A 12039-nucleotide genomic window follows, 5' to 3' on the forward strand; every position below is an offset into this window, starting at 1 on the left:
GCGCCCAGCCATGACCTGGCATCAGGTCACCCAGGGAGTCAGCTGGGGGTGTGGGGTGTTTTGGAGCCAGTTCTGAATAAAGTTCTTCCAGAAGCATAAAGCTTCCCCATGAGTCTTTAGACAACACAAGTTTGTGGAAATTCCGCCCAATTTCTACCTTATTTTAAATCAAGACACAGATTCCCCCATGGCATCAGATGTGAATTGTGTTTCTGGGGTTTTGGATTTTGATGGTGAGCTGGGAGTGAATGTGTCAGGGGAAATTAACATGACTGGGCTGAATTCTAAGACAATTCTCAGGGGTTTATTCACAATAATAGACAAAGACATTCATCTGGAACTTTGATGTTCCTAAATATTTGGAGAGAGGGGGCAGTTTCTTGTTAATCACAGATTCTTCCACCAACAAAAGTTGTGATTCAGGAGCTCTAGTTGGGAAATTGCATTTCTAGTGGTGCCCCTTCAGGAAAATGGAATATTAATGTATCTGCAAGATCAAGTTCATGATGCTGGACATCTCTTAGTGTGATTTGAATGACAAGAGTCCTATTGGAAGTGGTGGGGGTCTGAGTCTCCCTGTGGAGCTAAGCCTCCTTCCCAACATAGACAGAGAGGGCTCCCCTTGGAGAGATGGACACACCCAGGGAGAGCTGGGAGGAGACACGGGGCCATGAAGCTGTGGACGGGAGACGGGGCCCAGCGCCTCCTTCCCCACGGGGATCCTCACCTGTCCCACCCTCTCTCTCTGCCTCTCCTGCCACTAAGGGCTGAGCCCTCTGAGCACAAGGGCAGGTATTGGTAGCACTTCCCCACGGGCTTACATCACCACGATATTTTAACTACTAGCTCCCAGACAACAGTAATAGTCGGTTTCATCCTCGGACTGGGCGCCCGTGATGGTGAGGGCAGCTTTGTTTCCAGAGATGGAGCCAGAGAAGCGAGCAGGGACCCCATGATATCGGCTGTTTGTGCTATAGATAAACAGTTGGGGAGCCTGGCCTGGGGTCTGTTGGAACGACCGTGGTACTTACTGGTAGTGACTGACCCAGACATGTCAGGGTGACCGTCCCTCCTGGAGACACTGACAGTGCTGGCTCCTGGACCACAGTCTGAGCATCCACCCCTAAAAGCGACAAGGAAGAGGAGGGGTTGTTACGGAGACAAGGTCCCTGAGATTCTGCTTGGAGGTGCCGTCAAGGATGCAGAGTCCCAGCCCCTGACCTCAACCGTAATTGAGGAGCCCGAGCAGAAGCACCGTCCAGGCCATGGTGGGGACCCTCCCAGGACGCGGCCTCCTCAGCCTCCTGGGCTGGAGGTGGGGTCCTAGGTGTTTTCATGTCTCTCATCTCATCAGGAGGAGAAGAGGCCTCACGCAAATCACCTCCTCCTCTCCCTGCCCACGTCACCTGATGTCCCTGGGTGGGGGTTCTTGAAGGAGGCAGATGCTGGACCTCACCCAGTGCGGGGACAGCACAGGGAGGAGACCCTGAGTGATGGGGTGACAACCTGCCCCTAATCAGCCCCCAGATCCTTCGTTTCTCAAACCTGAATCCTTCCCTGCAGATGTGAGGCTGAGTGATAGTGGATGTTCTCCCCTTCCTGCCCCAGCGATCCTGTTCACCCCAACACCACGCTCCCCCCGTGACTGCGAACCTCTCCTCCCTCCCCAGTGGAATCACTTCCTGTTCCTTGTGAGGACCTGTGAGTGCCCCTTCCTTCATCAGGAAACCAAACAGGGAGCCACAGAGTCACATCTGGCATTTGAGGAGACAGGGTCTCCCTACACACAGTCTGTGAAAGCACTGCTGGTCACAACCGTCCAGGGCATCAGGGCTGCAGGTGCCTACGCCCACACCAGCCCCCAGAGTGGTGGGGAGGGTAGCTATCCTGTGAGCTGAGAAATCATCAATGAACGGGGGAAGTTTCAATGTACCTGCAGTTTTAAAGAAATTCCATAATAATATAAGCATTCAATTTTTATATTCTTCAGAAATGTCAGATAAAAATAATAGAAAAATGCATGATTCATAATCAGAAAATCAAATGAGACTGTGTCTGAATAAGTAGGTGTGAACATCACAAGATAGTTTAAATCCTCTGTCTCTTATGTTTTCTTATGTGGAGCAGAAGGACGGGTAGAAGAGGTGAAGGGGTTTAGGATGAACCAGGAGTGTAGGAAGAGAAAACATGTGCAGTAAGCTGTGAAGTACAGACCAAATTCTTGTTCTCATCCTGTGCAAGGAATTATGATTTCATGTCCATTTCAGAGCTGTTGCTACAGGGCCTGCTTCACACGATGAACTGGTAATTATGTTCTTTTCTCACTCTCCATGTCTGAGGCCCCAGCTCTCATCAGAGAAAGCTCCACAATAGTTGATTTCAGTTCAGTTCCGTTCATTCATTCAGCTGTGTCCGACTCTTTGCCACCCCACAAACTGCAGCATGCCAGGCATCCCTGTCCATCACGAACTCCCGGAGCTTACTCAAACTCATGTCCATTGGGTGGGTGATTCCATCCAATCATCTCATCCCCTGTCATCCCCTTCTCCTCCAGCTTTCAATCTTTCCAAGCATCAGGGTCTTTTCCAATGAGTCAGCTCTTCGCAGCAGGTGGCCAAAGTATTGGAGTTTCAGCTTCAACATCAGTCCTTCCAGTGAATATTCAGGACTGATTTCCTTTAGGATGGACTGGTTGGATCTCCTTGCAGTCCAAGGAACTCTCAAGAGTCTTCTCCAACATCAGTTCAAAAGCATCAATTTTTCAGCACTCAGCTTTCTTTATTGTCCAACTCTCACATCCATACATGACCACTGGAAAAACCATAGCTTTGACTAAGCAGACCTTTTTCTGCTTCACACAATGAGCTGGTAATTGTGTTCTTCTCTCCTTCTCTGTATCTGAGGCCTGATTCCATCAGACAAAGATCCACACTAGTTGATTTGGTGCCTATTAAATAAAGTTCCTCTGATACCGTGGAGAAAATATGTAATTTTGTGTGCATGGAATTTGAAGATAAGGAGGATCTTAGTCTTAGGGGAAAAGGGAGAATGAGAAGGAATAATTGCACAGTGACACTTCTCAGATATATCAGGGTTATCTGAAGGTGAGTTTGCTCCATCTGGGGTCTGGGGTCATTACCGTCCACATTTTCCTTGACCCACATAAAAGTTGTAAGGTTCTCAGAGTAGAAAGAGACTCAGACCTCATCCCAGTTTTCCACGGTTCTCTTACACTCGTGATATTGTGGTGGTGGCTGTTTTAGTTTTTCCTTTCAGGTCACCTCAGACCACAGTATAGACTTTTTGGTGCCCACCTTTGCTATGGAGTGGAATTCCAGGTGGTGGGGATCTAAGTCCAGAAAGACAGATATTTATCCAGCTTCCTCCCAAAGAACCAGAGGGAGGTGATCTGTGGACCTGAGGGGATAAACTGGGAGAAGAGAACGAGTGATGCGGTAGCTGTGAACGTGCAGATCATCGGGCAGGCCTGAGGACACCTTTACAGTATGAGCTCATCCCATCTGTGATCAAAGGTCTCTCCTCACGCATTTAATTCTGTGTTAATGTTTCTCAGCAGAGTTTTTTATTTTTCAGTGTATAAGTCTTTCAACTGCTGGGATGATCTTATTCCTAAGTATTTTTTTCATTTTTGATGCTATCATGAAAGGAATTTTTCAAATGATCCTTTCTGCTTCTTTATTTTTAGTGACTAGAAAACCAATGGCTTTTTGTAGGCATACTCCTCATAACCCTGTGGGAGATCCTAGAGAGAATGTGTGTAGGGTTATGATGAGTGTTGAGGTCCCTTTTGGGGGGAAGGTAACAAGCAATGAATCAGGTGGGATTGTAGAGGTTGGGTCTGGAGCCCGTGGGCAGTAAGATGACCACACCATGGTTGACCCTAGACCTGTGACCAACTAAGGAACTCACTCCCTCAATAGTAAGGCACAGAACAGACTTTTTTTAGTTGGAGAAAAATGACATCAATGTACCGCCTTCTGTGGTGGTTTGTGACACGTATATTGAAAAAGCATCAACTAATCTCTGCTTGGTGCATGGTGACAATAATTTGTGTAAATGCCTCACATCAGGAGCAGTCAATGTGACTTTTGCTCCATTATTCTTCAACCTCATTCAGCGAGTGTTAGACAAAGCGATTAAACAGGAAGAATCGATGGTGGATCTTAGCAGAGAGGAACAAGGAGAAGAAGTTGTTCCAAGAGACCCAAGTAAGATGCATCTTAGATGCTCTCGTGTCGGTGCAGCAACAATCGAAGTAATCTCTCCACTGAGCAAAAAGCAGAGGCGTTCATGGTGAGGGCTGACTAGAGGGGCCAGGGCTCTGGCAACAGGCAGGTGCCCCAGTGATGGAGACTCAGGATTCCGAGTCAGAGTTCAGGTCTGAGATGACCTCAGTCTGACCCCCACCTCAGGTCCTGAGCTTCAGGACAAAGAGACGCTGCATCCCCAGAGATGGGGACATCGACGATCTGTTTCCTTTGAGACCCTCTCCTGGAAGTGGACCGCTGGAGGGACTTTGAGGACAGAGGGGAGAGGAGGAGCCTCTACTTCCAGGCAGCCACGGCCCCCACCCCCACACACACACCAGATAGAAAGGAGCCCTGGCCTAGTCCCACAGGCCTGGAGCTCTGGGCGAGCCTGAGAGGCTGTCACAGAAACAGCAGGAGCAGCAGCCTGGGCCTCAGCTCAGCCCAGGGATGACCGAGGAGCCCGGACTCCAGTCTGGAGACCTGGAAACTGCAGGGACCCCCGAAGGTCAAATACTAGCATCAGAGAGGAGCAGAGCTGTTGGGACCAGGACACATAGTGGACACAGGAAACTGAGTGTGTACTGACTCAGACACAGCTGGACTCTTGTTTCTCTGGTTCTGACCTGACCATCATGGACTCTATCCCCAGGGCGCCTGCCACGGGCATCCAGGGATTTTCCTCAATTTCAAAAGATCAGAAAATGTGTTGCTGCCTAACAAAAACTTCGGGTGGGGTAGAATCATGGAGATGAGAACAGAATTTTCTGGGTCTCACCCCTCGGTTTTAGGGGGAACATACAAAGGAAGTAGCCGACTTGACAGAGGCTGGTTCTGCCTCAGGAGCCCTGGCACTGCCGAGGAGCAGGTTTTTGTCTCACGTCCACCCTGGCCTGGAGCACCATGTGACTATCCAAGCTGTCATCATAAGACCTGCAGTAATAATCAGCTTCATCCTCACCCTGGAGCAAAGTGATGGTCAGGGAGGCCGAGTTCCCAGACTTGGAGTCAGAGATTGGATCCGGGACCCCCAAGGCTCTGGTATCATCACCATAGATCAGGAATCTGGGGGCCTTTCCTGGGAGCTGTTGGTACCAGCTCACACTATCATGCCCAATGTTGCTGCTGCTTCCAGAGCAGGAGATGCTGACCCTCTGGCCCAGGGACCTGGACACGGACGATGGCTGAGTCAGCACATCCTGGGCCCAGGATCCTGGAAGGGGGAGAGACAGAGATGGTGACTCTGGGGCCCAGACATGAGAGCAGGGAGCAGGGCCCGTGTGTCTTCCCAAGACCCTTCCCCTGTCCCGCCATCCAGTCACCTGTGCAGAGAGTGACCAGGGTGAGGAGCAGAGGGGACCAGGCCATGGTGGACATGGTCAGGGCGTCCTGCCTTCTGTGGCCCCACAGCTGAACAGAGCGTCCCCACACCGCTCCTTCCCTTCTTCATACTCCGAGAGGGGGAGGGTCCTTTCATGCAGACGATCCTGTGCATCACACTGAACCCTCCCTGGGACCTGGACCGGGTCCTATGCCTGAGGGTGCCCAGAGGGTTGTCAGGGGTGGGGCTCTGTGGGCCCCAGAATGGGAGGTCACAGCTGAGAGCCCTGAGCAGAGGCCACCAGGCCTTGGCGGGCAGCTCTGACAGGGGGGTCCCAGCTCTGCCTCCCGCCACCCATCTTCAGGAATGGACCCAGAGCGCCCCCCGCCTCTCGTCCAGGCCCAGACACATATCCTCCAGAGGAAACCAGAGCCCTCAAGGACAGATCCTGCCCCCTGCTCTGGGCACTGTCCCCTCTTTTGCACCAGGCCAAGTACACCTTCTGTGTCCCCCGTGAGCTCAGGACCATCATGCGCTCCACTCAAATCCTCAGGGCGAGTCTGTCCATTGCTTCCATGGCTACTCAGGGGTCAGGACCAAGAGGCGTCTGAGATGCAGATTCCTCTCAGATCAGGATCAGGTCAGGGCAGTTCCAGCCCCGGAGCGGGAAGGCGGGTCTCCTTCTGTACAGGACAGCAGGGTCCCTCCTCTGTGGGCCTTCCCCCTGGGGGGCACAGTCCTCCTTCCTCTGTGTGTCCCCTCAGCCCTGAGGAAAAGGGGGCACTTCTCTGAGGAGGGGGTGAAGGTGTAGAGAGAGGCCTGAGGTGGGACTCTGCATTGCTAAATGCCTGGATCTTCACTGTGTGTGTGAGCTAAAGAGCCTCTTGATGGAAGTGAAAGAGGAGAATGGAAAAGTTGGATTAAAACCCAACATTTAGAAAACTAAGATCATGGCATCTGGTCCCATCACTTCATGGCAAATAGATGGGGAAACAGTGACAGCCTTCAATTTTGGGGGCTCCAGAATCACTGCAGATGGTGACTGCAGCCATGAAATTAAAAGACGCTTGCTCCTTGGAAGAAAAGCTATGACCAACCTAGACAGCATATTAAAAAGCAGAGACATTACTTTGCCAACAAAGGTCTCTCTACTCAAAGCTATGGTTTTTCCAGGAGTCATGGAAAAGTTGAGAGTTGGACTATAAAGACAGCTGAACACTGAAGAAATGATGCTTTTGAACTCTGGTGTTGGAGGAGACTTTTGAGAGTCCCTTGGACTGCAAGGAGATCCAACCAGTCCATCCTAAAGGAGATCAGTCCTGAATATTCATTAGAAGGACTGATGCTGAAGCTGAAGCTCCAATATTTTGGTCACCAGATGCTAAGAACTGACTCATTGGAGAAGACCCTGGTGCTGGGAAAGACTGAAGGAAGGAGGAGAAGGGGATGACAGAGGATGGGATGGTTGGATGGCATCGCCGATTCAATGGACCTGAGTTTGAGTAAACTCCACGAGTTGGTGATGGACAGGGAGGGCTGGCGTGCTGCAGTCCACGGGGTCACACATCGGACACGACTGAGCTACTGAACTGAACAGAACTTGCTGTGTGTGAAGCTTTCCCCACACTGGACCCCGTGCCCATGTCCTGTCTTATGAACTGACCCCTCCTGGGCGTCTCTCCTGCGGGCACAGGGCACAGGCTGCAGGGAGCAGGCCTGGTGATGCTCCTGGCAGTTTTTATTGAGACTCTGAAGGGCTCTGAGCAGTGTGTGTCCCCAGGGATCCTGATACACAATAGCTCTTAGGACCAACCATCCCAAATAGCAGGTTAGAGAAGGCAGAGTTCGAAGTGATTGGTTCGAAAAGACCAGTTAACTGTAGTTTGCCTGCACTGGTATTGGTATGCATTCTGGGTGTGGGAGATTTTAAATGAACCAGAATGTGGTAATGGATTAGGGAAAATCTACAGTCATTCCTTATAATCTGTGCATGAATTAAACTGATGGAAAAATCTATGTTCTCTTTTAATTTTTCATTCACTAGGATACAGTTTAGGAAAACTAATTATCACTGTAAATCCTCTTTTCATTTTTTCTATAAATCACTTCATAGGTATCCTAGGAAATTTTAAATATTATCCAGTAAATATATTTTTACAAAGATATTTGCATTCTTAACGTTTTTGGACTTTGAGTGAGGCAGGGATAGAACCAGCTCTTTCTGCCACATATCGCATCTCTGCTGGGGAGGGTTCGTCTCTGAGCAGCTTGTGAAACAGGGCGGGCTGAGGTACCGGAGCCATAGGTCACCTCAGAGCTGAGTTGAGGGAAAGTGCGTGACGGGTCAGGTCTGCTGATCTCGGACACTCAGAAGGGCCCACAGGACGATAAGCTGAGGTAAGGAGGGCCCGGTAAGGCAGCGGTGAGAGCCCTGGCCGGGAGGGGATGCCCTGGGCTCACACCTGAGGGTCTGGAGACCTGAGGCTTCTCCGGTAGGAGGGCTAGAGAGGTCGCAAGGGAGGACAAGGAAGTGAGCGTCTGGTCAAGGAAGACTGGACCCCGGCCCCTGCTGGTAGAGGGCCCTTGGTCTGGAGGAGGCGGGCGCTGGTGAAGGGTTGGGGAGAGAAGCCCAGCACCGGAGAGGAAAGTCATGGGTCAGAGGGGTGCTCTTAGGAAAGAGCAGGGGAGCAGCAGAGGAGGCTGCGGGGAGACGGAGCGGTGCAAGGGGGTGGGCTTGGGGGCCTCCCCTCCTCTGCTCCTGGGGAAGCGGGTGGGGCCTGATGACGCCCTGAGCCCATCACCCTCCAGTTGTGGGTCCTGGGCGCTGGGTGCAGCTTCACTCCCAGCGGGAGGCCGGGGGCCGGGCCCTGAGTTTGTCCCCTGAGAGGAAGCACCTGCTGTCACGCCCAGCTCAGTCCAGTGGGCCCTGGGACAGGGTCAGGGGACCATCTGGTGTGTTCGGGGTCGGCCGGTTCTGAGCAGGTGCACAGCGCCCCCTGGTGATGTGCTCGGGGAGTGGTCATGATGGGGAAACGGAGGACGGAAGGGCTGCCTGTATTCTTCCAACCAACAGTCCATGAATCAATGGTATGTGTCCGCTGTCCACTGGCCCAGCAAAGGGGGGTCCTGATCCCACTTCTCTGTGCTGCTGACCCCCACCTGGGAGCCTGGGGCAACTCCTGTCAGCAGCTCCTTCCACCCAGGGGGACGCTGAGACCACTCGTGCTTCCTGCTGCCCTCAGGGAGGGGCAGCCAGGCTGAGCCGGGCAGCTATGCTGCGGTCGGTGGTCGCTCAGCCCCGTGAGCTCCGTGGTCTCAGGACACCAGGGGGAGGGGTGACCGCAGTGCCCACCGCCCGCCCCCACCTCCTATTCAGCACTGTTGATGCAGCAGGGGGCGGGCCCCACGGTCACCGTCCCTCAGGCTCCCCTGGTTTCTGCTCCCCTCCCGAGCCAGTGCTGATGCCCTGGGGGCTCCACGCTGGGAGGACCCCAGTACTGTCCCCGTATCCTGGGAGGGGACACAGCATAGGGGCCTGGACAAAACTGGGAGGGCTCAGTTGAGATGTGAGGGCAAGTGAGGTGGCCTCCCTGCAGGGACAGAAGGGCACTCAGATCCGAGGTGCGGGTGCATATCAAGGTAAGAGGAAGGGGGAGGTAGAGGCCGCTGACCCAGGGGACCGGCCGCTCAAGGTCAGACCCTCTGAGCTTATGAGCACCTCCTCCTAATGGAAGAGAAAAGAAAAGCCAGGGAAATAACATCCTCTTGCTGAAATCCTGAAATCCGTTTGTTACTAAGTTTTGGAGCCTCTGAAGATGCATATGTTTCTACAGCCTCAGATTCACTCACAGGGACCTTGACCACATTCCACGCATCGGCTCCTTGAGCTCCTGGCTGTGTCACTGACAGTATTGTCTCTAATTCCCTGCACAACATTTGGCAGAGTCAGCGGGGGACAGACGAGCCTGGCTTGTCCGCCTGGTCATTCTCAGGCTGGGGTGTGGCCTAGAAGTTCAGCCCCTCCTTGGCTGCCAAGGTCTGGGATGGGGATCTGGAGAGCTGACCAGCCTGACTCCTGGCCACGCTCAGACTGGAGGCTGTGATGGGCTGGAGCCCCAGTGGCACCTGACCCCCAGGGTCATGGGGCCCTGCTCGCTTCAGCCAGGAGGGCCTGGGAGACCAGGTCCCCGTACAGTGAAGCTGAGACCCCTGCCAGGGTGCAGTTGCTGGATTTCATCTGCCAGCCCTACAGGTCATCAAGGGTCATCGTCAGCAAGGAGAGTCATGCTGGTTGTGCTGGGGACTCTGACCTTCAATGTTGTTGATAAAATGTGGACCTGATTCCCCTCCACATCTTTATGGGCATAGAGGTGTCCCCTTGAAGAGCTGGACACCTCAGAGGAGAGACAGGAGCAGGCGCGGGGCCATGAAACGCTGGAAGGAGATGGGACCCCAGAGCCCCCTCCCCATGGGCTGCTGAGCATTTCCGCCCTCTCTCTGCCTCTCCCGCCTATAAGCGCTGACCCCTCTGAGCACAACAGCAGGTTTTGGTGGTGCTTCCCCATGAGGTTGCATCACTGTGGTATTATTGTAACTACCGGTGTATAGAGCAGAGTAATAGACAGCCTCGTCCTCAGGCTGGACCCCCGTGATGGTGAGGGCGGCTTTGTTCCCAGAGATGGAGCCAGAGAAGCGATCAGGGATCCCAGAGAGGCGGCTGTTTGTATAGTAGATAAAAGTTCTGGGAGCCTGTCCTGGGGTCTGCTGGAACCAGCCGGGGTAGTTACTGGTAGTGACTGACCCAGAGCTGAGGCCACAGGTGAGGGTGACCGTCCCTCCTGCAGACACTGACAGTGCTGGCTCCTGGACCACAGTCTGAGCATCTACCCCTAAGAGTGAGAAGAGAGAGACAGGTGTTATTATCAAGACCAGGGCCCTGAGACCTTGCATGGAGGTGGCCCAAGGGTGCAGAGACCCGGCCCCTGACCTGAGCCGTAAATGAGGAGCCCGAGCAGAAACACCATCCAGGCCATGGTGGGGACCCTCCCAGGACGTGGGCTCCTCAGCCTCCTGGGCTGGAGGTGGGGTCCTGGGCCTTTTCATGCCTCCATCCTATCAGGAGGAGGAGGGGCCTCATGCAAATCACTTCCTCCTCTCCCTGGCCAGGGCACCTGAGTTCCCCTGGGGTGGGGGGACTTGAAGGAGGCCAATGCTGGACCTCACACAGAGCAGGGACAGAACTGGAAGGAACCCCTGAGTGATGGGGCGACGTCTTTCAGCAAATGTGCTCCCGTGACCTTGATGATTTCGGTCCTTCATCTCCCCCCCAGAGTATCTGAGGCTGAAGGAGGAGTTTGCAAGTCTTCCTCTCTTGCTGCACTCATCTAGCCTTTCCCAAACCTGAGCCCATCTTTAGAACACTCTCTGTCCTTCTCAGGGAACCGCTGCGTCCCACCTGTGTGATGCTGTCCGTCCTTGTCCCTCCAGCCCTGAGCCCAGGAGGAAATCCCAGAGCCTGTGTCTGGTGTGAAGGGAAAGGCGTGGCCCTTGAACACCATCTTGTAAAGTGTCCCTAGTCCCAGCGCTGGTGAATCAGGGCTGGGGGTTGAGAGTGACATGTAGAGACACAGGCCTGGGGTGACAGCCTCCTGTGCTAGAAAAACCATGACAATGTGGAGTAGCTTCAATAGACCTGTAGGGGAAAAGGTCACCATGTCATCATGCAATGATGATAGCTTGCAAGTTCAGTTACAATAAAGTGGGAACACGTGTCTCATCATCGGAAATAGTAAAGCACCAAAGTGTGAACAGGTAGGTGTGCTGAGCATCATGGACACTGTAAAACTCCCCTCCCTGTGGTTCTGCTGTGGAGCCGATGTACTCAGGAGGAGGAGGGATGTGGGGGCAATGAGGACGAGAAAGAGCTCAGACATCTCAAGTGTTAACGTGTGCAGAAGAGACGGGAAAAGTCTTGTTCATCTCTTCTTTTTTTAAGAAAAGTCTTGTTCATCTCTTCTTTCTTTAACATTAAAAATGTTAAATACTACTCTTATTTTGTATTCATGTTAGATTTAATGCTAAATGTTTAATAATGCTAAATGTTTAATAAAATTCACACGATTTTTGTCAGAGTTGTTTGAGAACCTCGACTCATAGATGTAAAAATTATGATATTCCTAGTTAATTCTTTTCTTATTGTACAAATGTACTGATGATAGCTTTGGGAAATATGTGATTTCATATATCTCAAGTTTTTAGATGGAAGAAGTGGTCACATAAAGGAAAGGAACAACTAACGAAGCCACAAAACCTGAAACAATATCAGTTTCCATAGTTCACTCTAAAATGTTGAAATTGCCAAATAACACAACAGGGATAATTTCAAATGACATAGAAGGTGACAAAGGGTCCTTGCCTGCATCCCTCTCCCACTGTGAACATGGGGCGTTC

General features: G+C 52.3%; 2 gene segments (V, D, J or C); both read right to left on the reverse strand.

The window, feature by feature from the left end:
• Window positions 1–5107: 5107 nt before the first annotated feature.
• On the reverse strand, window positions 5108–5664 carry LOC133057920 (immunoglobulin lambda variable 1-36-like). The segment is given in 2 exon segments: window positions 5108–5481; window positions 5591–5664. Coding segments are annotated over 2 exon segments (429 nt in total).
• Window positions 5665–9727: 4063 nt separating this feature from the next.
• On the reverse strand, window positions 9728–10657 carry LOC133057921 (immunoglobulin lambda variable 8-61-like). The segment is given in 3 exon segments: window positions 9728–9835; window positions 10168–10478; window positions 10577–10657. Coding segments are annotated over 3 exon segments (465 nt in total).
• Between the last annotated feature and the right edge of the window lie 1382 nt (window positions 10658–12039).

Source organism: Dama dama, chromosome 5 (genome assembly GCF_033118175.1).
Source record: "Dama dama isolate Ldn47 chromosome 5, ASM3311817v1, whole genome shotgun sequence".
NCBI classification, from domain to species: domain Eukaryota; kingdom Metazoa; phylum Chordata; class Mammalia; order Artiodactyla; family Cervidae; genus Dama; species Dama dama.